Source organism: Camelus dromedarius, chromosome 7, assembly GCF_036321535.1.
Source record: "Camelus dromedarius isolate mCamDro1 chromosome 7, mCamDro1.pat, whole genome shotgun sequence".
Lineage (NCBI taxonomy): Eukaryota > Metazoa > Chordata > Mammalia > Artiodactyla > Camelidae > Camelus > Camelus dromedarius.
Window position 1 is genome coordinate 74,853,233 of NC_087442.1, and position 27,485 is coordinate 74,880,717.

The 27,485-nt window shown below is 37.9% G+C and overlaps 2 protein-coding genes across 2 annotated transcripts in view; one reads left to right on the forward strand and one right to left on the reverse strand.

The window, feature by feature from the left end:
• The first annotated feature begins 2,308 nt into the window (after positions 1 to 2,308).
• Positions 2,309 to 14,904, forward strand: PSMC2 (proteasome 26S subunit, ATPase 2). Its single transcript, XM_010984809.3, has 12 exons — positions 2,309 to 2,467; positions 4,461 to 4,498; positions 5,052 to 5,133; positions 5,958 to 6,057; positions 9,654 to 9,785; positions 10,203 to 10,275; positions 10,656 to 10,751; positions 11,432 to 11,596; positions 12,401 to 12,488; positions 14,159 to 14,361; positions 14,458 to 14,554; positions 14,641 to 14,904. Exons 1-12 carry the CDS (start codon positions 2,398 to 2,400, stop codon positions 14,796 to 14,798), a joined length of 1,302 nt encoding a protein of 433 aa, XP_010983111.1. The 5' UTR covers positions 2,309 to 2,397; the 3' UTR covers positions 14,799 to 14,904.
• A 1,300-nt stretch (positions 14,905 to 16,204) lies between these two features.
• The window catches only part of SLC26A5 (solute carrier family 26 member 5), a 51,262-nt gene continuing 39,981 nt past the window's right edge, over positions 16,205 to 27,485 (reverse strand). The window contains exons 16-21 of the mRNA XM_031454730.2: positions 25,810 to 25,879; positions 24,638 to 24,730; positions 23,820 to 23,927; positions 22,944 to 23,144; positions 22,284 to 22,338; positions 16,205 to 21,042 (exon numbers count right to left, since the gene is read on the reverse strand). Coding sequence (XP_031310590.1) covers positions 20,858 to 21,042; positions 22,284 to 22,338; positions 22,944 to 23,144; positions 23,820 to 23,927; positions 24,638 to 24,730; positions 25,810 to 25,879 — 712 coding nt within the window. The 3' untranslated portion in view covers positions 16,205 to 20,857. The remainder of the gene's footprint in view (positions 21,043 to 22,283; positions 22,339 to 22,943; positions 23,145 to 23,819; positions 23,928 to 24,637; positions 24,731 to 25,809; positions 25,880 to 27,485) is intronic.

The window sequence follows — 27,485 nt, forward strand, 5'->3', positions numbered from 1 at the left end:
TATAAATAAAAAAAAGGAAAAGATGTGTGCGACTTTGCATTGAGAAAAACTGTTACAGTCTATACATTTATGGAGAATTCTGTACACATACCTGTAATGCGTTTGTGTTTACCTAAATAAGCTAACGTCTGTTTTGCTATTACTAACTTACCTGTGCTATCTCATTTAATCTTCGTAACATTTGGAGGAGAAACCCCTCTCTAGTGTTAGATTCTAATCCAAGGCCAGCAATCTTTTCACCCTGCTCTAGCAGCGTGAAGTTTTCTTTCAAGATATTCTCCGTTATAGGACTCTGGGACTTAACTGTTTAATGTTTAATTGTTTGGTAAAATCAATTATACTTCTGCTAAAATTGGACTGAGGTCAAAAGTCAAGAATTAGCAAAAGGAAACCAGGGGGTAAAGAGTCCCACCACCCAGTATTTGGACTAGGTTGGGCCAAAGAGAAGACTTGATTGATGGGCCACTCGTCAGCAAAGAGAACCAGAAATCAGCAAATTATTCTCTAGGAATTACATTTTCACTGTTAAATACATTGAATTAGCCTGTGTATCTTTTGCATGGCAAAACTGTTCCTTTAAAACGACTTTTCAAAAACTAAGCTAATCATCTCCCGTAAACCTCCTGACCCCTCTCTTTATTAATGCAACCACTGTTAAAACAGACCCTAAGGCTCAAGGTAACCTGACTCCACTTTCTTAATATTAATAGCTTTCTCTCACAACTAGCCCATCCATTTTCTCCATCACCTTTAAGGGCATGAAAACTTTTTTTTTTTTTAAATTGTGGTAAAATACACATAACATAAAATCCTCATCTTAACCATTTTTAAGTGAGCAGTTTAGCAGCGTTAAGTACATTCACTTTTTTGTGCAACCAATCTCTAGAACTCTTCATCTTGCAAAACTGAAACTGATACCCATTAAACAATTCCCCATTTCCACTCCCCCCAGTCCCTAGCTATCATCATTCTACTTTCTATCTCTGTGAATTTGACTATAGGTACTTCATATAAATAGAGTCATACAGTATGTCTTTTAGTGACTTACTCAGAATGTCCTCACAATTGTAGTATGTGCCAGAATTTCTTTCCTTTTTAAGGCTGAAAATATTTCATTGCATGTACATTTTATTTATCCATTCATCTGTTGAATGGGTTGATTCCACCTTTTGTCTATTGTTAACAATGCTGCTATGAACATGGAAGTACAGATACCTCTTTGAGACTCTGCTTTCAATTCTTTTCTGTATATACCCAGAACTGGAATGCTGGGTCATTTGAAAATTGTTTAATTTTTTTAGGTACTGCCATACTATTCTCCATAGTGGTTATACCATTTTACATTCCCATCAGAAGTACCCAAGGTTTCCATTTTCTGCACATCCTCACCAACTTCTTCTTCTTTATTTTTGATAGTAGCTGTTCTGATGGGTTATGAGGTGGTATCTCATGGTTTTGATTTGCATTTTCTCCGGGACCAGTGATGTTGAGCATCTTTTCATGTGTTCGTTCGCCATTTGTATAACTTCTTTGGAGAGCTGTCAATCCAAGTACATTATCCATTAAAAATAAAGAAGTTTTTTTTTTTCTTGTTACTGAGTTTTAGTTCTTTATATATTCTGGATATTAACCTCTTATCAGATAAATGACTTACAAATATTTTCTCCCATTCTGTAGGTTGCTTTTTCACTCTGTTGACTGTGCACAGATGGGTGAGCCTTTTTAAAAAATTTCTCAATTCTACAATTGTCTCCTAACTGGTCTCTTCTGTTACTCATCTCCCAAATTCGTTTCTTTCAAAACCTGCTCTTTTCCCCTGACTTCCCTGTGTCTGAGGATAGTACCACTCTTTGGCAGCAGGCTCAAACACTGAAACCACTATCTCCTCGTCCCTTGTTAACGTCAAATTAAGAACCGACTCCTGTTTACCTTCATCCTATTTGTAAATCTAGCCACTACTCACGGCGTATCTAATATGCCAGGTACTTTACAAACACTGTTATTCAATTCCTCCACAATGCCGAGGTTACGGGGAAATTACAACACAGAGAATAAAGAAGTTACCCACGAGTACAGAGTAAATGACTAAAGCAGGATTTAAACTCAGCAACCTGAGCCTGAGTTGGTCGTGAAACCTGTTGCTCAGGGAACTCGCCATGGTGAGAGGCCCAGGTAGACCGATCGACTTTCCTTTCCAGCAGGGAATTCTTCCTAGTCCCCTAACTTCGATCCGCCGCCGGTGGTGTCCTCCAGAGCGCTCTTCCGCCTGGTGCGGCTGTGAAAGGGCCCGCGAAGTCCGCTTCACTTCCGGTGAGGAAGGGAAAAGGGCGGGCACCACCGGAAGCCAGGAAGGTGCTGTGTAATCACCCGGGAGCCAAGGGGCTTGGATCTCCTAAAATGCCGGATTACCTCGGTGCGGATCAGCGGAAAACCAAAGAAGATGAAAAGGACGACAAACCCATCCGAGGTCAGTTGACGTAGGCCGGGGCTCCGGGCCGGGGCAGGACCAGTCTTGGCCCCCAGGGTTGGAGGGGTGGACGGGGAGGAGCAGGATTCCAGCTCTGGGCTCTGTTGCTTTTGTGCCGCTAGTGATTTAGGCTTGGGAGGCAGCCGGTTAACCTGCCTGTCTTCTCCGTCTCCCGTTTCCAGCTCCAGTTCTGTTTTCATTTCCTCTTAATCGAAACTTTTATTCGCATTCATCTCCCAGGCCTTGAAGAAGTCACGCACACCGCTTGGCCTTGCAGGCCTTGAAAACTTCCACACCTGGAGGTGCTTGGTTACCTGGATCCTCTTTACTGCCTTTCCTCCCCCTCAAGTGACAGCCTGCTGCTATCATCCTGTAGCCAGGAACTTGAGACATAATTAAAAAAATTTTTTTTTAATCTAAGTGTGGCTGATGTACAACGTTACCTTCAGGTGTACAGCAAAGTGATTCAGTTATACGTGCACACACACACATACATATATATACACTTATATTTTCATTATTTTCCATTATAGCTTATTAAAAGAAATTGAATATAGTTTCCTGTGCTATACAGTAGGTTCTTGTTTATCTATTTTATATGTAGTAATGTGTGTCTGTTAATCCCCGGTTTTTTTAAAATTCCTTTGACTGGATAATGCATTTACATGGTTCAAGACCCAAAAGACAGAAAAAGATAAGTTGAAAATGTCTCATCTTTGAGTCCAGCCACCTCTCATCCACGGAGGCAACTGATGCTGCCATTTTGCTCTTCTAGACATTTTCTGTGTACATAACAAGCAGATTTGCTTATATAGTCCTTTTTTCTTTTTTTCTTTTTTAACATAAATTAACATGTGTATGTCTTGGTTTTTTAAAAATCTTAATGGCTTAGGGATAAGCTCATACGGTTATATAAAGAGGCAGTGTTGTCTGTATAATATCTCAAATTATTGGGTGTTCAATAATGTGTGTAATTAATCATTGTTAATGGACATTTCGTTTTCTTTCAATCTGTTGGCCATTGTAGAGCAATGAATAACCTTGTTAATATAATTTTTGCCACATGTACAAACACAAGCTGTAGGGTAGATTTTTTAAATGAAGTTGTAATTTTTATAGACAGTGTCCGGTTACTCTCCTTAGGGAGTATACTACTTGACACTTTTACCCACAGTTCATGAGATACGCATACCACATTTATATATGATTTCTTCCCAGTAGCCCCATTTGTAGTCTCATCTTTATGCTATTCTCTTTTGCTACTTATAGGCTATTTTTAAACATTATTATGGTGGTTTTCTTCTTGTCTTTTTCTCTTTCCCTCCTAAACAACTTCAACCTCTCCTATCACCCTTTCTTAATTTCCACCCACCCCTCAAAGACAGAGCATTTCCTCTCCTTTCAACTCACACACTTTTTCCTTGAAAGAGGTACTCAGTTATCTAGTGAAAAACTGAGTCACAGAGATTTAACATTTCATCTGTGTATTTCTCTAGGTAAGTTATCATTCTATAAACATATTAAGTTTATCCCTTGAATGACAGTTATGACTAATGTGTGTAGTTTATGTGCTTTTTCATAGCTTACTTGATCTTTATAGCAACACTAAGGGTAAAATTAATTTTCTCCGACGAGAAGACTGATGCTCAGAGAAATTAAATGATTTTTCCAAGGTTACTTAGCAAATGTATGACCTTGCTGGGACTAGTGCTCAGGTCATTTTGATTCTCAAAGTCTTTTCTTTGGGTTCCCTATGCTTATTGTATCATATCATATCACTTTGAAGGTGTGTTATGCACTTTTTTTTTAATCCACCGTCACCCAGCTAGGTAAAATTTCTCTGAGTCCAGAAACTATTTGATGGTTGTATTTATATCATTATAACTTTGCACAGTTTTTCTCACTGAATTAATACCATTTGAATTGAACAGAAAAAAATTGTTGGCTCTAGTTTCTTTTGTTTGAATTTCACGTATTCTCTCTCTTCTTTTAGCTCTGGATGAGGGGGATATTGCCTTGCTGAAAACTTACGTAAGTTGTTCCAGGGTCCACAAAATATAGGTGTTTTGTGTTGAAATAAGGACGTTTGTTGGGATTGTCCTTCCAAAATAGTTAGAAGAGACTGTCTAGCAGTTTATTCTAATCTTCATGAAAAAAGTTATCTATTTACAGTTTCTGCTTTGGACAGACAGTAAATATTCAGCATGTCTAAGCTTACTGAAGTGTGATACTGTATTGAAAGATACTTAAAATAATTTAAACAAATACTTCCTCTATTTAAAGTGTGTGAAAATGAATTAGATCTGAAATGGCAAGTTTTAATGCATAGAAATGAGCCTGCATTTTAGATAATTTCAGGCATGATTTTCATTTGTTATTGTGCATAATGGTGTGTTGCCTGTTTGGGGGACTATATTGGTTCAGGAATAGTTCTGAAATGATATACTCCCTCTCTCTACTTTAACTTTCTACAAGCTTTAGGACAGTAACAGCTATTATGAATGTAACTGTTAAAGTTTTTGTCTATAGTTTAATAAATTGTTGCTATCCTTATGCTCTAATTAAACTGACCTTTATCTCTTAGGGTCAGAGCACTTACTCTAGGCAGATCAAACAGGTTGAAGATGACATTCAGCAACTTCTCAAGAAAATTAATGAGCTCACTGGTATATATATTTTATTCCTGTTTCCTCTCTTTATATGTAATGGTTTAATTATTTCAAAGGAGTTGAAATTCAAATGTTACTTTTTCATGAATCATAGATTTAAAAAAATTTATCCTTCCTATCTGTTAAGAAATTGGATCCCATTTAATAATCACTTTCACTATCTTGTATAAGCAATTTTAATGCTTAAGCAATTAAAAAACACCATCATCCTTTAAGCAAATGTTTCTGTTGGTCAAAGCCAAGTTCAGTAGACCCTTAATAAACAAGTCAGAATTTCTTCTTTTTTATATTTTTATTTTTTATTATTTTTTGTGAAGGGGAGGTAATTAGGTTTATTTATTTTATTATTTCTTAGTGGAGGTGTCGGGGATTGAACCTAGGACCTCATGCATGCTAAGCAGGCACTCTTAGCTATAGCACTGAGCTATACACCCCCTCCAGAATTTCTTCTTGACTAAAAATATGATCTCACATGGTATTGCTTGATGTAAGTGGGCTATGGCCTAAAAATTGGAACATTTTCTTCTTGGGAACTTGAGTGGTGAAATTTTATAGTAGTTTCCCTGCACAAAAAACTGGGGTCATCCCCTCAGGACATCTGGCAGTGTCTGGAGACATTCTTCATCCTCATAACTTGAGGGGAGGTAGTGCTAGTGATCTAGTGGCTGGAGGTAAAGGTTGCTGCTCACCATCCTGTAATGCACAGGACACCCTCCCCCGTAACAAATTATTCAATCCAAAATGTTGTTAGTGCTGAGGTTGAGAAAGCTTGCTTTAGCATGCTGCATTACATTTGAGTGAATTTTTTAATCTTTATGTAGGTATCAAAGAGTCTGACACTGGCCTGGCCCCGCCAGCACTCTGGGATTTGGCTGCCGATAAGCAAACACTCCAGAGTGAACAGCCTTTGCAGGTTGCAAGGTATGCATAGTGCTCTGTGCAAATTTATTTTTATCTGTACTGTTAGGTACTTTTTAAAGTCTCCAGTAAAATGCAATAGTTCATAAAGAATTTGTATGCCATGTTCCAAGTAAATAAAAGCTTTCCACAAAAGGATGTAGGGTTAACATTATATCTTAAACAATTATTAAAGAAACAGGTAAAGCCATAATCATATAAAAGATTCAAATGATACAGGAAGGTACAGAACAAAATGTGAAGACCTCCCTTCCCACCCTGCTGTCCTGCTGCCCTTTCCTCAGACATAACTACTGAGAATAGTTTGAGAATAGTTTGGTCCTCTTAATCCTCCTGTGCATCTTCATGTATATATTTGCTTGCAAAGAAACATATCCTGTTTTCTTTTTAGATATCACTACATATTTTGGAAATCTTATACTGTCTTTGATACAGGTGTACCATGAGTTTCTCTTTTTGTTCACTTACACCCTAATTAGGTGGCCCATAATCTCTGGTAGCTTCCTGAAAGAGGGTCTTTTGGGAGGTACTTTTTTGAGACCATGTATGTCTGGAGATATTTTGACTGATAGAAGGTTCTTCAGAATTTTGAAGGCATGATTACATTGTCCTCTGCCTCCTGGTGGTGTTAGTTTGAAGCTAGTCTGAAAATTGTGATTCCCAGTATGTGTGACCTGTTTTCCCTCTGAAAGTTGTAGAGTCTCCTCTAGTTCTCACTGTTCTGAAATTTCATGGCTGTGTGCCTTGGTGTTGGTCTGTTTTCATCTATGGTTCCAGGCTCTCATGTTCATCAGTGTGGCAGATTTTCTTGAAACTCTTTATTTATTAATAATGTTTTTCTATTTTCTTGGTCCTCTATTCTGGACTTCTATTACTGGGATATTGGATCTCCTGGATGGCCCCTCTAATATGCTAATCTTTCTTTCCTGCTTTTCTTTGTTTTGTCTTTTTGTGTGTGGGTGTATGTGAGATTTTCTTAACTTTGGAGTCCATCTATTGATTCCCACCCTACCACCCCCATTTCTTAAATTTTTAGTTTCCAAGAGCTTTTCTTTCTTTTAATGTATATGTTTTGTTTGAATGTTCTCATATCATGGTTGTAGTATGTTCTCTCTAAGGAAGTTAAGGCTAGCTGGGTTTCTGCTTCCTCTAAGATGCTTTTTTCCTCTTTGCTTGCTTGGTGTCTGTCTTTTATGCTCGATGTCTGGTCATCTTACTTTGGGCTTTGGTTTTAGTGGGAGCCCAAAACACTAATAGAAGCCCTGGATTCAATAGTGAGGCATGTCGACCCTCAGCTTCACTGTAGCTTATATTGAATGTTCGAATTTGGGAGCGCTCAGTGTCAGTATCTTTAGATCTTTTCACTTGGACCATCATTTTTCCCAGAGGTGTTGTCTTTAGTCTCCTGTGTCTCCAATCTCCAATATTTTGGAAGGACAGTGGAGATAGGGTGCTAGGGAGTTTCAGCAACAGGTTCACGTATGTTTAATCATCATTCCCCTCACTCTCCTCATTTTCAGTGAAGTTACCACCACCCTATTCCTTGCCCCAGCATTTCTGGATACCTTTTGTTTTCCTCTCCAGAATATTTTCATCACCCCCAAGAGAAACCCCATACCCATTAGCAGTCTCTATTCCCCTCTCACTGGCTGCTGGCAACCACTAACCTACTTTCTGTCTCTGTGGATTTGCCTATCCTGGACATTTCAGATAAATGGAATCACACAATATATGCCTGGCTTCTTTAGCTTAGCATAATGTTTTAAGGTTTACCCATGTTATAGCTTGTATCAGAACCTCATTTCTTTTTATAGCCAAATAATACTCCAGTCTAATTTCTTCATTGATATTCTCTGTGTGGTGAGACATTGTTCTCATACTTCCCATGAATTCTTTAGACATGGTTTCCTTTGGTTTTCAAAAGAATATTTATGATATTGATTAAAGTTTTTCTTTAGTAAGACCAATGTCTAGGCTTCCTCAGGGACAGTTTCTATAGACTGTTTTTTTCCCTATGCATAGGCCATACTTCTTTTTGTGTCTCATAGTTTCTTGATGGAAACTGGACATTTTAAATAACATGTCAGTTTTGGAACTCAGATTTCCTTTCTTCAGCGTTTGTTACTGTTGCTGTTTTTCAAGTTTTTTGATCAGCCTCTTGTTAGCCCCAACTGGTAATGCTGCCTCAGACAGTTCTGATATCAGATAGTTGCCACTGATTGTTTCCAGACATTTGTTGGAAAATGTGCTGTAAGAGGTGTGTACACCATGAGCCCTGAGTCAGTTCAAATAAAAAGAAGTCCTGAGAAGGGAGCTCTTCAGCTAGCTGCCAAGAGGGTCAGATAGTTCTCTGGGGTTTGGGCTTTTGGGGAGCTCCAGTTCTTCATCTCCCTCCTTCCCCTAGGAAGGCTGCTGGTTATCAAGTTACTATTGTTGTGGGGCTGTTGGCTTTCAAGTCTTCTGTAGAGCTGGGGAGAATGGGATAGGAGTGAGGCGAGTTTAAATGCAAAAGGCTCACTGTTCTTACTGACAGTCAAACTCCTCCCTCCTTTTTTAAAAATAAACATTCTTTAGATTGTTATAAGCCTGTAGTTAGTTTCCAGAGTTCTAAAAGTGTTGATTTTGACTGTTTTTACCAGTGTTCCCTGTGCTTTTAAGGATGGGCAGATTTCTGAAGGTCCTTACTCTGTGGTCCTGGAAGTTGAGGAGGTCTCTGTATATATACTTTTCAGCTGAGGGTTAAAAAAATCTGTATCTATGCATACAGTGTTGCCAAGGTCTGTCAGATAAAGCAGTGATAGGTACTCTCTAAATATATATATAATTTTACGTCTCTAGGGGACCTTGGCTAGTGACAGAAGATGGAGCCATGTCACAGTTATGCTGCAAGGACAAAGCGTTTTTACCTTACTCTTAGCTCTGCCTACATGCACACTCCAGAGACTGTTTTCTACTTTGGCTTAGTATATGTTGCTGCAGCTGTGACAGAAGTTCTTTAACATAGTTCTGTTTCTCGTTTTTGTTTTTCATCTGCGGACAGACAGTACAGAAGATAGACAGTAGACTACCTTCTCCTACACTAATGTACATGGTTATTTATTGCAAATCTGCCTTCACCACATCCCACAGGAAAAGAATATATTTAAGTTACAAGCAGCAATAATAAAAATGGATTTGAAGTATAAACTTGGGAAGGAATGAAAACACATTTATTACTTAACTTGATGTAAGACAAAACGCCTGCCTCCTTAGAGAAAATAAAGGGGAGAATAACGTAAGATACAGAGCAGTAGCACTAATAAAGGCACATAGTTATGAAAATCCAGAAATTAGAGGATTTCATCTTAATGATGAAATATTTGGGCTTAATTTTCCAGGGGAATGTATGTTTTGAAAATTTTATGGCTTGGCTAAAGTTGAGTGACCCTTGGGATTGAGCATATTCCGCAGAGAAGGGTCCTTAACAGTGGCCCAGTTTCTGCAAGTCGGGTTTACACCTGCTCCTTAGTATACTGTGTGCCCAGGAGAGAATCTAGTTACTTGAATTCATTATTAGCGGTTTAGGTTCCTCATGCTAATCAAGCCTTTTGCCGTGTTAGATGTACAAAGATAATCAATGCTGATTCGGAGGACCCAAAGTACATTATCAACGTGAAGCAGTTTGCCAAGTTTGTGGTGGACCTCAGTGATCAGGTAGCACCTACCGACATTGAAGAAGGGATGAGAGTTGGGTAAGATTTCTGTTTACAGTAAGTATTCGTCTTTCATTGAAGATACCATGTCACAGTCACACCCTCGGCTTTCTTTTGAATGGATAAACTGGGTGCCAGGGAGTACCCAGGGGTAGTCTAGGAGAGTGCCATGGGTGAACATCCTTCTTCATCTGCTTCCTGACCTCCCACTTGCCTCCTTTCAACCCCCACTATGGCTTTTTATGGCTTGAAATGTCATGATCAGAGATGGTCCAGAATTTTAGAGTTGAATTTGCCAGTCTATTTAAGGTAACTAGTGTAGGTAGAGGAAGCACTTGGTCTGGGACGGTTATGAGGAGTAAGTGAGTTAATGTAATTAATGTATATAGAACACATGGTAATTCATTTAGTCAATTTTTTTGAATGTGTTGGTGAGGATCTTTTTTACCTCCTTAGTGTGGACAGAAATAAGTATCAGATTCACATTCCACTGCCTCCTAAGATTGACCCAACAGTTACCATGATGCAGGTAAGAAACTGTGGAAGGGAGAAGGAATGGCATGACTCTGAATACAATTGCATCCATCTCAAAAAATGTTGAATGTTTTAACTAATGAAGTATTAATATGTGGGCATGTACCGAAGAGTTGTCAAAATTTTTAAAACAATTTTTGAGATCAGAAAGTCTTTTTCAGTCTTTACTAGTTTATCTCTCACTTAGTGTCATAACAAGTAATATAGCAAGTGGGTCTAGACACTGGGCATTGTATTCCATTTTCACTAAAATTCTTATTTGCTGTAAGTCTGATTTTTCTTTTAGGGAATTAGGTCCACTCTGTTGTACAGAACATTTGGATTAATGTTCAAAAATGTGTCGCTCTCTGTTGTACATTTTCATCCATCTCTTAGGTGGAGGAAAAACCTGATGTTACATACAGTGATGTGGGTGGCTGTAAGGAACAGATTGAGAAACTTCGAGAAGTAGTTGAAACCCCACTACTTCATGTAAGTGGCTGAGTACTGTTGCCTTTTAAATTTCTTTGTACAAAGATGTGAGGACCTTTTGTATACTGTGCACTAGAATTGCCTATTATTAGATACCTTTTAAAATTTTATATTTTCCTAAATGAATATTTTTGAGGGGGTAAAGAGTAGGTGTGTGAAGAGTTGGTAAGTTCCAGAAGAGAGAAAGCAAAAGGATTGAGTAGTCAAGCCTGTTTAAAAAAGAAAGATCTGCTGTTTAGAGTGACAGAGGTGGTCAAGGTTATTGCTAACCTTTATCAGTATATTAAATACAGGTTATTGTGGAAGAAACCATGGGTTTTAATGATATCAAGAAGAAATAGGGTTTAATTGAATGAAATTAAGCTTGGGGGGATAATGGAAAAAATTAGGATATTAAATACAAGATAATACTTTTTTGTTCTTTGAACACTAATTTTTTTAAATTGGGGGGAAAAAAGTCTTGTTAACCCCGGATAGTAGAAATAATACCTTAAAAAGCCATTCAACCTTCTGTATTGATAAGAGTCTAGTTTATATCTATGTTTTAGAATAAAATTCTTACTGAGATCAAGTATATAGATTGTGGACTTAATAGTTTTGGTTTAAATATATTGATGTAGAAGTAGTCTTGTTTTTATTATAGAGAAGTGGTAAGTGTAAAAATTGTTTCTCCATTACAGCCAGAGAGGTTTGTTAACCTTGGCATTGAGCCTCCTAAGGGTGTGCTGCTCTTTGGCCCACCGGGTACAGGCAAGACACTCTGTGCTCGGGCCGTCGCTAACAGGACTGATGCTTGCTTCATTCGAGTTATTGGATCTGAACTCGTGCAGAAGTACGTCGGTGAGGTAAAGTAAACTGATCATAATCAAAGAATATGTAGCTCTGATTCATAAAGCATAGGTGAAATCAAAATGGCAATTCCACATTTGAAGATTAAGGCCTGAAATGTTTTGATTGATGGGTACTAATTAGAAGTTTAGAAGACAACCAGCCTTCCCTTGTGGTCATTTGGAAATAAACAACTGCCAACATTTTAAATCCGTTTGCTCCCTACTTAGAAGGATGACATTTTCTACAGATTTGGTTTGTAAAATAACTACCCCAGAAATACCTAGTGAATGCATTCAGAAGTGTATTCACTTCAGGAGCAGTGTTCTATGTTCCTTTGAGAAAGAGAATAGAGATTATCTGTATGTATGTGCCTGGGTGTACACACACACACGAATGTTGTTTTTCATTAGAGAGTATGTCTAGGGCTGAGTATATTATATCCGAAACATTAATGATTAGTATACTTACAATGAGAATTAGAAAAGGATCTACAGGAGCTGAGATACACCTTTATTCCCTGGTCAGAACTTACAAATCACATTCAGTGATCAGAAATGCCCAGCAACAGATCAGATGCTTTTATTTTCTCAAGTTTTATTGATTGAAGTGGTGCTTTTATTTTATTTAACTGTGTTAATTTGACCTATTCAGGTCTTAAAGTTATTGGCTATTTAATAGATACAGAATCATTAAATTAATACTGTTTTAAAAGGTTGAGGATACTGTTAGGAATACTGAAAAGTTTAAAGCATAACTTTCTACTATATTTTAAAAGATTTTAAAGCCAACCCTGAATTAACAATTATTTTTGTCATTAGGGGGCTCGAATGGTTCGGGAGCTCTTTGAAATGGCCCGAACAAAGAAAGCCTGCCTTATCTTCTTTGATGAAATTGATGCTATTGGAGGTATGAGTGTTATCTTCAAGAACTAGTTTTGGACTGGGTTTCATGAGAATTCTGTCGTAATATGTGTAGAGTTCCCCTGATATGTTAATCTTATATGAACTTTGTCTTTTTTTTTTTTTTAAATTGAAGTATAGTTAGTTACAGTGTGTCAGTTTCTGGTGAACAGCATCATGTCCCAGTCATACATATACATACATCTATTCCTTTTCATTATAGGTTTCTTGTACGAAATTTTAATTTCAACTCTTATGAGTTTTGGCACATCAGAGCACAGATCTGATAAACAGTAGGGCTACACCATAAAGGAAAAAAGCACGTAGCATTGCTATTTCTCGAAGTCTTCGTACTTTCTTAATTTCATTCATAGGTCACATACAGTTTTTACATTTTAGCAACTTCTTACTTGTCATGCAGCTTCACTTAATAGGTTAAAGCACTGGGACATAATTTGGTGATAATTTTTCATAAAGTACACATAAAATAATACTGGCTTCATAGACTTGATGAACAGAGTGTCAGCTGTGCAATCTAGGCAAGTTATTTTAACTGAGCCCAGTTTGCTCATCTTGTAAAAGGAATGATAATTCCTGCCTTGTTTATTTCATGGGTTGAGAGAGGTAGGTAATAAATGTGATAGACTTTGAAAACTCTAAAATGTTGTATAGGCCTTGGCCATTGTTAGTCTGTTAAGAGTAATAATCCTGCAGAAGTGGCGTATGTCCAGACAGTTGTTATTTAATGAACTTAGTGACAAAAAAGGTTTACAACTATAGCGGATGCTGGAATACTGTCTGGGGACTGTGGTGAGGTTACATTAGGCTTGTTTTAAGACTGTATGGGCTTTGTGGGCTCTAGACACTCTGTAGTCAGTGTTTTCAAGGCCCATAATTTGACCACAGTCTGTCAGTGCAGTGTTGTGACCCTGAAGTCCTTTTTGTAGTATGACTGAATAAGCTTTAAGATATCAGGATGCTCTGTGAAACCATGTTTTCCAAAATGGATTGTGTATAAAACAGTATTTGGGTACAGGAAGAAAATATTGGAATTTTCCCTCATATTTAATCTTTTAAATTTCCTTTTTTTGTATTTTATAATGTATGTGATATATTAATACAACACTATGTACTTATATAATGTATAAATGAAAATATATATTTGGAGGCCTTTTTTGGGGAACTATTTTGGTTGAAATGAAGAAGAGTATTGACATTAACCTAGAGTATGCTAATATATCCAAATCAGTGAGATAGGAAGCTGTACATTTCTGCTGTATTGTGGATTTAGCCATATTTTTAAGGACAGTTTTGAGAAATTTAGAGGGGTATGGCAGCTTCTTACATATAATCAATCAAATGCCGTTATAGTGCTAAAGCTTGTATGTATTTTGTTGCCTTGTTTAGGTGTTCATTGTGTTAAACTATGGAGGTGTTTTTGAGTGACTTAACAAAATTCCTTAAAGAGGATTTAAAAAATACTTTAAAGGAACCTATGTTAAGTAAACCTACAAGTTCTAATTAGTTTTTTGTAAAGCAGCAGTTCTTACATGATTTGCTTAAAACTGAACCATTCATTTAGGCTGGGGTGGGGAGGGCCTGACCTGGATCAAGATTTCCCACGCAGCGCTGCTCTGAGGGAACATGAAGAGTGTATATTTCCTCTTGTCTTCTCAGGGGCTCGTTTTGATGATGGTGCTGGAGGCGACAATGAAGTGCAGAGGACGATGTTGGAACTGATCAATCAGCTGGATGGGTTTGATCCCCGAGGCAACATTAAAGTGCTCATGGCCACAAACCGGCCTGACACTCTGGACCCAGCGCTGATGAGGCCGGGGAGATTAGACAGGAAGATTGAGTTTAGCTTACCTGATCTAGAGGTGGGAAAACCACTTCATTGGAGAAAAGAGATTCTTAAAATTTTTTCTTCCTGTGATGTTTTCCATTTTAATATTTTTCAATTCCCTTATTTTTAGGGTCGGACTCATATTTTTAAGATTCATGCCCGCTCAATGAGTGTTGAAAGAGATATCAGATTTGAACTGTTAGCACGACTGTGTCCAAATAGCACTGGTACGTTGAAAGGTATTGCTTCCATTTGGTGGTCTGTCTGTTCCAGCTGCTTTAATTAAGCCTGTTACTTTCTTTTTGTTTGAAAGGTGCTGAGATCAGAAGTGTCTGCACAGAAGCTGGTATGTTTGCCATCAGAGCACGGCGAAAAATTGCTACTGAGAAGGATTTCTTGGAAGCTGTAAATAAGGTCATTAAGTCCTATGCCAAATTCAGTGCTACTCCGCGCTATATGACATACAACTGAGTCCAGCGGTGTTCGTGAAAACACTTCTTTTCATTGGAATCCTAACCTTATACAGACTTCTTAACAACCATTTCACACACACAAAATAAATGGTTTCAAAACTGTATGCTTTTTTTTTAGCTGTCTTTTCTCTGTAGTGCAAATAAGGCTAATATCTAATGTCATTAACAGAAAAGCTTATTACATAATGTATGTTGACTATTTTTTGATCCACTAACATTTAAGGGTTCTAAATGTAAAGTGCTTGCTTTGACCATATAAGTCCTAGGCATACGCTGGCTGGGTGCTGTACATATATTATCTCACTGCATCTTCCCAGTGAGGTGGATTTAATGGATGCAGAATTTTCCTACCTGACTTCCTTGTAGCCGAGCTGGGATTCAGGTCCCTGTATGTCAGCTCCATCACCTATGCTCCTTATCCGTTATGCTCCTCTGTCCTCATCAGAATGGCCCATCTTGGCACAGGATCACATTTGTTTCCATTTTTTTCCTACAATGTTGAATAATATTGTTTGGCCAGACTATTTTTAAAGTGTAAGAAGTATTTGATGTAATATGTTGTGCTTTGCCATCTGAGTTGCTTTCAGATCAGTCAAAAATTATTGATTTTAACAACTAGTGAAGTAATAAAGCAGAAAGAAAAGTATTTACACGTAATAATCTAATTTAGAAAATCCAGAATTGGTCTGACCAAGGAAGTGAAAGACATATGTGGAGAGCTACAAAACACTGACTAAGGAAATTAAAGATGACTTAAAGAAATGGAGAACACTCCCTCACACCATACACAAAATAAACTCAAAATGGCTTAAAGACTTAAACTTAAGACAAGACACTATAAACCTAGAAGAAAACAGGCAAAACATTCCGATACATATCTTAGCAACGTTCTCCTAGGGCAGTCTACCCAGGCAACAGAAATAAAGGCAAAAGTAAACAAATGGGACCGAATTAAACTTACAAGCTTTTGCACAGCAAAGGAAACCATAAGCAAATTAGGAGTTCGAGAACTTACGGTAAAAAAGAATATGAAAATGAATGTATGTTCACATATGACTGAAGCATTGTGCTGTACACCAGAAATTGACAACACTGTAAACTGACTATACTTCAAAAAAATATACACAGAAAATCCATAATTGGCTTCATACAGAGAAGTACTTACTTTCATTTATAAATTACTAGTTTAAGATTTTGGTTAAGCTCCTGGTGGACTTCTGGTCTATAGTGAGGTATTTCTTAAGTAAAAGTTGTATTAGAATCCTAAACAGATCTCTTTAAAATTATTTCTTGTACAACCACCACCAAATTCCCTCCCTTCTTCCTCCACAATTAACTGTTTCCAGGCTCTCCCCCAAACACTGAGACCCAAACACAATAAAGAATATTTTTATTGCAGTTCAATATTCACAAATAAGTAATGCAAAATAGAGCTGGATACACTTTAATTCACAAAAGAAAAAGCTGACACATAAAAAATGTAAGTGTTGCACTGATGTATTTAAAACATGAAAGTTTTCAAGCAGAAAAATTAAAACCATTCATAAAATCCAACATCTTTTCTTGACTTTTCATTTTTGTGAAACTGATAAAATTTTTCCTAAGCCTAGTCTTTTCATGAGGTATGAAATAAAGTGACCTAGTTCCAGGTTACACTTATAATAAAATATATTCAACTGAATGACTAAAGGTGTATGTTTTTGTACTATTTTGATAAATGTAAGCATTGAGAACATATGCCTTGAAGTCTTACCACTTTCTCATGGCCACACACATCACACGTACCAATCTGAGGCAACACAAATGGATATTTTGAGCTCACTCAGGCCTAACATGTCATAGGCTCTGAATCATCTTGACATCACAGTCACATGGTTAAAATCTGGTCACAATGAAATAAATGTACAATGGCTTATTTGAAAAATCTTGAGTGTTTCTGCCTGGGCATGTGTAAGCAGGTGGAATCAACACTATCTAGATTAACATCTCTGTGCCCTACTTAAAAAGAAAAAAAATAGACATTCACTTGTAACTCCCTGCACCTAAAAGGTGTGTGTATATACATGTGCATACATGTATGTATAGACAAACGTGTTTAAACATGTATTGGGGTACTGATAAATCAATACAAAGAGTTTGTGACTAGAAAAATACTGCAGTGATCCTTTAAAAAACACTTTAAAAGTGTGATTAGATTTACGAAAACTTAATTTCCACAAAGCTCAGGTTTATCTGTGATATCAAGTTGAAATGCTATGCACCAGTACAATGAAAAACCTGGTAAGCCTTTTTCAAAGGCAAGATGGGTTTTTGAGATGCTCAAACCTGATTAGATTCAAGTCAGTCAGCAGGCAGGTTACCTGGTGCAGTCCTGGCTTTTGAACATTCCGTTGGGATTTGGGGGATTTCAAAACCATTGCATGCATTTTGGTTGGCTATATGTTTAGAGAATTAGATAATACATTTATCAGTCCTCAGACCAACTTTTACCAGTTCTCAACCCATATGATCAAGAATCTAAAACTGAATCCTAAAAGCATTCCTAAAAGGTACACTATAAAGAACCAACAGCATTTTTGCACTCACTAAAGCATACAGACTCACACCAAGGAGCAAACTGCCCCAAAGGGGCAGACATAATAGATAAAGTCTTCCTCACCACATACGCTTCCCTCACTCATCCCCACACAAGGGCACCCCCAATTCCCAAACACAGAACAACACACCTACCCACTGCAGGGCAGATTCTCTGGGTTGCTACCCTCTCCATGCACACATGAGGGCAGTCTCATTTTCTCAACATGTACCTTTGGAGGCAGGCACCTCCTTTCTCTGTTAAATAGGTAAGGATACAGGATCAAACTACATGGACTGGACAAAGAGATGATACCTGCAAACTACAAAATGAGCTTCTCCCAGGACTTGCAGGGGATTCATATCCCTCACTTTCTCTGAGTCCCACTGCAGATGTGGTTGGCAATTGGGATCCCACTCTCAGCTGCTGTATGATTATAGAGTCAGTGTCTGTGACATGAGTTAGGAATTTCTTGGGCCCTGGGGCATAACGGTTTGCCAACATATTCTACCCATCCATGAGGCAGAGGTCAACCATGGTCACAATGCATAGGATTTGAGAAAGACAACTTCACTTTATGGGAACTTTCTGAAAATAGGGCTTTCCCATACTGCCATAAATAAGGCTAGTCTAGTCCCTCTATCCATCAGTGTGGATTTTGATAGGGCAATGAGAATCTGAATTTGAACCAGGGCCGAAAAACACAGACATATAGTAGCAGCTGCTAACATCCAGGAAGGAGGTAGAGACAAAACTTGATCCTAAGTAAAAAAGGTCAGGAAATTTCCTTCCTATATGAAAATTCTAAGCAAAACATTCTAAACATATTTACATTTAGATAAAATAAATTTTGAAATGCACTCTTACGTTCTCAGAGGCATACTGAAACAAAAACATACTTCCCCTCAGTAGGACTTAAGTGCTTTCTATGTACATGGTAGAATTCTATTCAAAATAGGTGAAAAATTAAAGGACGGCAAAGTTAAATACAAATTGTAAGCTACAGACAAGTACTTTTTTGTTTACTACTTTCAATCTATCAACAACCAGAACTTGCGTATGTGCTGTACGTAAAGCATTTGTTAAAGACTGGTGCTGAAAAATATGCAATGACGTATTGAGTAACATTGTTTAAAGTTGTTCAGTCCCACATCAATGGCTGAAATGATGCAAGCCCTTTTATAAAAGTTCCTAGTGTAAGCTGAGGTCCTACAACTACAAGCTCTTTCAGAAGGCAGTCTGTATCAGAATGCAGATGTACCTGATCTTCTGTGCGACGGCTGCAAAGGAAGTAACTGGATGCAAATCTAGTTTCTGGACGCTAGGTCCAGACAATGGATTAATTAGAAAGGAGGGGGTCTACTTTGAATTAGATTACTAAAGTCACTGAGAAACCTGATAGGAGTTAAAGCAAACAAACCGTAGGGTTTGGTTTGGGGTGGACCCATGTTAGCCTAGTTCTTTCCTGATATACTTTTCTCCTGAAGTGTTTTCTTCATGAAAACTAAAACAAGGAGTCGCTAAGGAAACACATTAAAAAAAAAAAAGACAAACTATTAGCAGGAAATCTTAGCAGATGAGACTTTGGGCAGATTGGTTTATACTTGTGCTGTGATCTGGAATGAGCTGGTGGTTAGGACTGCAGGAGCAGGAACTTCTGATGACAAATTGGCTTAAAGGTCTCCCCACTCCTGAACAACTACAGAGAGTGCTTGAAATAGTACTGACTCACTCATAGGCTTAAAACTGAGTATGATGAAGAAGTAACTGATAATTCTATAGACCTCTAAGGAAGATATTAAAGTAGACCTAGTAGTTAGTTTTCTAAAATACATGGTCTTTAATGCTATTTCACTATTAGCAACAACAACAAAACTTCTGGGGGCTCCTGCTGGCCACAGGTATGACAATTTGACCACCAGAAAGAATAACTATAAAGGACTGAAACATACTAAAACTATAAAAAATTCATGAGCCTATAATCACAACAAAAAGAAATCTAAAAGAACCTAATTTGTCACCTTCTATTAAATCAACTCCTTAAAGTCGGTAATTAAACAAACAAACAAACAAACATTTAACCTGCCTTTACAGTAAGAACTGTATTTAAAGGTGACCAAATAGCTCAAGCTAAGGCGGGAAAGCTGTAGTTTACATAGAAACACTAACTAATTAATGCAAAAGAAATGAGAGAATTGGGAAAAAAATACAGAAAGCTTACAATTTCTGATTTAGGCAAGGATTATCACCAGCTGTTAAAACCCCTGGGTAAATGGTTAATAGGGAACTGGACCTTCATTCAATGCGAAAGGAACACCATACAGACAACTCACTAGTCACAAAGGAGAAAATGTAACTGGGGGATTGGTTGTCACTATCTCAGCACTGTTACTGGTAGGTGAACTAGATATTACTTCTGTTTTCTGCTGTGATGTGATTTCAGGCTTGTGTCTCATCTGTGATATATTCTAGCAAAAAATGTTTTACTCAAATCTGCAAAGCCTTTAGTTAGATGTAACTTCTAGATTACAGGTAGTTCAGGAAATAAAGGGACAAGCTAAATAACACCTTGAAAAAGCAAGTGGACACGCTCAGATTCTACAGGACAACCGCCCAACTCCCTTTAACAAGTCAGTGTCATCAAAAAAGGGACAGTGCTAGATTAAGACAGATTTATGTGACTTCGGGGGACAAGACCATGTGTAGTGTAAGGCCACAGAATGAACACTAAAATTTAGACAAATCAACTAGAAATGCGAGGACAGTTAGGGAAATTTGAATATGGTTTGAAATAAGCACACTCTAGAATGAGAAAGCAGAGATTGTTGACTGAAGGAAACAGGTTACAGAACACTATGTAGACTACGATCTTATTTTGTTTAAAAGATGTAAATATATGTAATAGAAAAAGATCTGGAAGGATATGCATGAAGGTGTTAGCAATAAGCTCTTAGTGGTGGCCATGTAATTTGTTTTTCTTATTTTTGCTTGTCTGTCTTTTCTAATTTTCTGCTACCTACTTACATTGCTTCTGTAACAATATGTGGTTATTTTAAAAGAGCTTTTAGAGAATCGTGGGCTTGCCCCCTCTGTGAGCTAACTGATTACAGAATGTCCATAGACCAAGAAGTACAAAAGCAAAGCAGTATCACCCATCTGGTGGCAGCATCTCTGATCTGTAGGTAAAGTACTCTAAGGAAATCAATTCCTAAGTGCTTGGATTACAAAGAAAATACTAAAAAGTAACAGAAATACACAATAAAGGCGGGCAAGAGCTAATATCTTTGAAATAGTCAACTGAAGAAAAAAAAAAAACAAGTAAGATACATCTTGTGATGCGTCATTCACCCTCCAAATTAAGCCTGACTACTATGATTTACCCTTAGGGGGGACCATCTAGTGTCTAGTATTTTAAGTGTGTGGGTTAGTAGGTTAGTAACTTCTCGAGAGGCTCCTACCCGATCCCAGGCTGAGCGCCTCATCTACACCTCGGGAGTGGTATTGGGCTCGTTGTCCTCTGGGGGAGGAGCAGCCAAGGCCTCCTGTTCTGCCAGCGCCTCTCGCGCTTGGCTGCCCAAGACTGCGTCGTGGATGCTGTGGAACAGCAGCTCCAGTAAGGCGGGATTTTCAAAAAATCGATTTCGACTGAGGTCATTCACAACTTGTGCTATAAAAGAAGAAAGGAAAAGCAGTCCACTATGGGCATCACTCTTATACATTAAAAAAACAAACAAACTGAATAACCCTTTCATATAGTTTAAATACTAAAATGATAAAACAGGGACAGGGTATAGCTCAGTGGTAGAGCTCACGCTTAGCATACACAGGTCCTGGGTTCAATCCCCAGTGCCTCCTCCAAAAAAAAACCAATAAGTAAACCTAATGATCTCCCCCCTAAAAATAATTAAAAAAATTTTTTTTAAATGATAGAATAAAAAGTCCCAATACCCGTCCCTGGGACATCACTCCCCCAGTCAGGGTAGCTACTTTTATTATTTTCTTGTGGATTCTTTCAGTATTTCTTTATGCAAATATAAGTAAATACAAATATATATTCTTATTTCCTCCTCGTTATTACCCAAGAGAGCATAATAGATGTGTACATTAGTCTCAAATTTTTAAAATGTAATTTTTTGACTTAATTTTTTACCACTATGTGGTATATTCCATGGTGTAGATGTACCCTAGTTTATTTAACTGGTCCTTCTTGTTTTACACTTAAAATTTTCTCTAGTCTTTTGTTTTTATAGATGGTACTATGATGACTAACCACGTACATGTGTTGTTTTGAATGTGTGAAAGCACATTGCTGGATTTGCTGCGTTAAAGGTAAGTGCATTTGTAATTTTGAAAGAAAATGCTGGTCTCCCTTCCATGGAGGCTATTCCATTGTGCACTCCCATGAGCAGTGCCCGAGACTGCCTATTCCCCTACGCTAAGTCAGCAGAGCCTGCTGCCTGACATTTTTAATGTTTGCCATCCTGGTAGGTGAAAAGTGGTATCTTTCTGTGGATTCCGTTTTCAAGCACTGTTTTCACCAAAATGTAATATGAAACAAAAACAGCAGGCATTGTATGGAAAAACCTAAATGATTTTCTATAACTATGTTTATGACAGCCATCAAGTAAATAATCACTAAAAAATACACCAGCCCTGAACCACGGTTTATTATCTCCTTTGCTCCTTTCCTCCAACTCCAGGGCAGTGGGCTGGGCACAAGTAACCCAGTGATGTGAGTGCCTGTAAGTGGCTAATTTCAAAGCTTGCTTTAGAGTGATTTTCATAAGAATAATTTTCATTTTCACCAAAAACTAAAATTAAGGGGAAATATTTCCAAACACAGTAATTAAAAAAAAAGTAAGAAAATTGAAATGTTAAAACTTCTCCCCATTCTAAAAATGTACTCACCACTGCATCCTGCTAAATACACATAAATACCGACATCTCCATATTCTTTTACAATCTGTAATAATGTTGAAATAAAGTTTAGTTTCTCTTGACTGTGAAGTGCAAGTTTCTTTCTACCAACATGTATTTAGTGATACAAGATGCTCTTCATTCACTTGAGCTACTTTGCTTCAATCATTATGCAGTTTTGAGCTAATCATTTTAAAATAATTTTACATTTCATTTGACTTTTACATCTCAATGAAAATTTGGAACATCAAGGAATTCTTGTTAATTTTAGTCAGGTGTAATGGAGGTATTATGGTGATGATTTTTAGAAGAATCTTCTTGGAAGAGATAGGTACTGAAATATTTACAGATGATGTGATGAATAGGATGTGATTCAAAGTCAGAGAAGGGGAAAGTGGCTGTGGGGGACCAATGAAACAAGACTGACTGGGAAATGATACTCGCTGAATCTGAGTGGTAGTTACACTGGGGTTCATGACACTATGCTCTGTAGTCTAGTATATTTTTGATATTTTCTGCAATTAAAGTTGAAAAACAACAACAAAAATTTAAACGGTTGAAAAGGGACCCTAGTTTACTCACTTCTCTGATTTTACTAATGGCGACATTGGGCACAGAGATGTTACGTGATTTGTTAAAGATGATGCTTACCCCTGCCACAGTTTTTACACCAACGGAATCAATAAAATTGACTTGTGTAAAATCCAGAATGATGGTGTGGACGTTATCCCCCGGGGGCATAAATCTCTGCAGTTCCTCAGGAAATGTGTTCTTGATGACTACTGGGGGATATTTTATTTCGTCCTCCTCTTCCTCAGGCTTGGTTCCATCTGCTCCATCTACTTCTGCATCCTACGTCAAAAGTCAAACCAAACCAGAATTCTACGAACAACTCACATTTTGGTTCTGAGAAAGATTTATAAGGGAAAAATTAGTCCTTATATTCTGAAGCTTCTGACGATACCACATTGCTTCCAAAATAATTGCTATATCTCAGCTTATTAACATGACAAAAAAGGAATATACACAATATTCAATTTTAGCTATTTCTTTTTCTTCCTCCTTTTTTTAAAAAATTTTTTGAGGTCCAATGAAATCTACTCTCCTTCATTATCATATCCATTTTCCCCCAACTTTTAAAATATTTCCCTTGATTTCAACATGACAGATCAGTTACCAGAAGCCTGAAAGGCAAAAACCTGTCTTTGGGTTTGTTTTTTTTTTTTTACTATCAGCTGGATGAATCTCAGCAAAGTAATAACGGTAAAATGGTAAAATTTATTAAGGTAGTGTGTGATTTTTATTTTTTAAAATCATGTTTTCCTGGGCTCATATCACTACTTATTTCAGAAGCATTCTCATATCCGACTTTATCACGTATCTTTAATATAGGATGGACATTTAGCTTGTTTCTAAGCTTTCCTACTTTAGAGACTTTCTGCTGTGTTAAAACTTCAATCATGAATAAGAGGGGGCGGGGCTACAGGTCAAGAGACAAGGGAAAGTTACAGTGAAGGCATCACTCACCACTTTGACGACGGTTGCGTTGGCCATGTTGGCGTTTCCAACTTCCTTAGCATACTTCTTCATGGCCTTTCTTCTTGCTCCCATTATGAAGGCTGGGTTCACTCCAGTCTTTACAGAAGGGCAATATACGCAAAAATCACTTCTTGGCTTCCAGGAAACCACCCAAATGCAGTTCATCTTCCAATCTTCCCTTTTGACTGTTTTCTATGCCAGGTTATCACCCCAACCTTTGCTTTACCTTTCTCTTAGATGCCCCGAACTGGGTTACTCCCTCAGTAAAAGAACATTAGTAACCTTTCTTATTCTTGGTCTTGATTCAACACAACCAGAAGCTAAATACTGAAAAGAATTTTAAAGTAGTGTTTTTCAAACTTAGATTTCTCAGATTCTTGTATTTAAGAGACTCTATGGGTTGATTGGGAGGTTTTCCTATATACTAAGCCATGCGGGGTTGAGTCTAATCGTGACCAAAGGAACCCACGTGATCCTAAGAGTAAGAAACACAAAATTATTTTTTCCCTTTTTTTCTTAAATATTTTTTAAAAGGTTACTATATGCACATGACAAAAGAGAATGAGTAGTAATGCAGGTTGCAGAACAGTGTGAATGGACTTAATTCCATCCATTGAACTGTACAGTTGCAAATGATTAAAATGATACATTTTAAGTTGTGTATATTTTACCATAATTAAAAAAAATAGAGGGACAGAATGAAATAGTATAAAAGGTACACTAAGACATTTAAGTGGCCCTCATATGCCTATCAACCCACAGACTTCCTCCTTAGAAATAGTCACTTTTGATTTCTTGTGACTCACCTTTCTTTTTAATGCATTGCTGTACAAGTCACTATTTGCATAATAAATTGGGGCATTTATTTGGAATATTTTTATTCCAGGAATTTCCTTCACCTGAGAAATAAAATGTTAGTGAATCGAACACGCGGGACTATTTCAGAATCAAAACTTCAATTGCCTCCCTCCTCCAACCTGAACATTCATTAGGAAGTTGCTAAGAGCCCCAGACAGTGTGTAGATAAAATAACGTCACTCTCACCGACCCAGTCATGCTCTGGAGGAAGCAGCAGAGAGAAAAGCCTTTAAAAATGAACGTCCTCCCACTTCTTTTAAAAGTCTGTTTCATTTTTTACCATAAAATACAAAGAAGAAACTGAAAAATATTAAAAAGAAAAAGAGAGAAATGGATAGGAGAAAGGAGGCTGCCACTCAGACCGTGAGAAGCAGGCAAAGTGAACAAAGGTTTATACTGGTTGATTCATGTACAGAATGTAGGCAGGAGGCCCCACATGAAACAGTGCAAATTTTACCAAGAAGACTCATGGAATTCTAGAATGTAGTTTGGAAACAAGTAATCCAGCACGTAATTCTTTGGAAAGAAGGAAAAAAGAGCACACCTCACACCAGTCTAATTTCTTAGTATCTTTTAGTTCTTAATATCTTAAAGAACATTTATCTTCCCAAGCATAAAGCAAAAACAAAGCTAGTTTCAGAAGACTTTGTAAAAGATTCCACATAAGGAAATAACATTCAAAATCAAGGATATTTTAAGCCATAATTTCAACCATTAGAAATCAAAGCAGGAAAAAAAACAAAGCAGGAGAATTTCATAGCCCCACCAGCTACATTTTACATGGTTAATATCAGTACTTTTCCATCAGTTTAAATTCATCACAAGAAAATTATGCACATACAGACCATCCTCACAGTCTCAGTATTTTGTAAGTATATATGTTAAGCCCAAGAATATATACTTATCCTCATTTTAAAAAGAAGAAAAATTAACATGAGGAGGTTGAGTAACTGATGTATAGTATAAACTACAAAACAGAATCCAGACAGTAAACTAAGTTCAGGCTGTCTGCTTTGACCACTGCCCCTCCCTCCTCTTTACCCCACCCACTTTGTCCTACTTAATTAGCCAATCACATCACACGCTTACAACTGTTTAAAATGACAGAAAAAGATCCTACCTCCTCATAGGCGTCTATGTCAATATACACATCAGTGTCAGGAAGCTGTCCAAGGACTTTGTAGCTCGGGCTGAAGACAGATTGAGTGTTAAAATATCATCCTGCTGACAGAAACATGAGGTTCTGCACATTTACATGTCCTGCGTGGGTTTGCTAGTGAATTCAGGGATGCTCAGTCCTTTTATGGTGCATTTTCAGAAGAGCTCCACGTAACTCACATTCCCAGTGCCATTACAAGCCTTACACCCCCACCTCCCCCACACACATACATACCCAACAGACACACACAGTACATACACCTCAGACCACACAGATCACATATCCCACACACCCCACCCATACCACACACACCATCTGGTCAGGACAAAAGACTTAGGTATTTAAAGATGGGACAAAAATGAATTGTGCCAACTTCAAGCCATGCCAGGGACATGTGTAACTCATCTTCATGTCCCTCAGCAGGTAGAGTTGTATTCCTGCTCTAATTCTAAAGGAGGGGAGATTTTCATTTTGTCTCTAATAAGAGTCTCGAACTCATGGAGGGGCAGTAGTCAACGGAAGGTGTCAGGAGAAAACAAAATTCTCAAATCAGCAGAGTATTCTTAAGTTTGGTGTGAATAGATTTTAAACATTATTTTTTGAGAGCACAAATTGCTAACTCTTTTTATAGGACAGTCTGGCTCAAATTAGACACTGTAATGATGACAAGTGCTACTTCTTAAGCACTTGGTATTACCTTATTATACTGCATGAAAAATCCCACTGGCCTTATTTCTGCCATCGTGCAGATGAGTAACTGAGGCCCAGTGGGGTTAGGTGAGTTGTTCAACGTCAGCGAGCTTAGCAGAGCCAGATTATGGCTCCAGGTCTTTGCTTCGACAATCCATGGTCTTGCTACTCTGCCCTGGGGCCTCTCAGTGTATAGGTGCAAGTGCCTTGTGAGTTAAATCTATAGCACGAACATCAGCTGTTTATTCTGGAGGATTCCCTCAAGGAGACTCCAGAGAACACACACACACTGGATGGTCCTGGACTCCAGGGCTTGCCTCCACAATCAAGGTGAGCACAGTCTAGTGACGTCTGTCAACAAATAGCAATGACTGAGGTTGTAGATAAAAGGCTCAGTTAAGTCCTTGATTATGAGAAAACCTTCTAAAGAGACTCAAAATACTGTCCACATGTTACAATCTAGTGCCGGGGGGCGGGGGAAGGGAGGTGGTAGACACACGGACCACAGGAGTCCACAAGTAACTGGGAGATACGAGGTGCTGGACGACCATGGTGTGGCGGTGGGGACACCAGGGAAGGTGAGATCTCCTTGGTTGGGGGAGTGCGGTCTCGAAGTATGAGTGTTTCAGCAGGCAGATGGGGAAAATGCCGTCGTGACCGTCTGGAGAACACTTCAGCCCCATTTCCTCAGGTCTAAATACTCCTTGTTTCTTTCCTAATCACCCAAGGAGCAAGAAAGTCTCTTTTGATGAACTCTGATGGGGTTTTACTTGGGCTTCTCTTACGCTTATTACCGCTTGTGCCTTGCTTACACCTACTGACGCACTGCTAACTGTGTATTTTAATTTCTTGAAGATGGATTATAAAATGCTGATTAAGAGTTAGCCTCCAGGTTCACAAAAACTCGTATTTGAGTCACTGCCTATGCTTACTGAGTGACCTTGGGT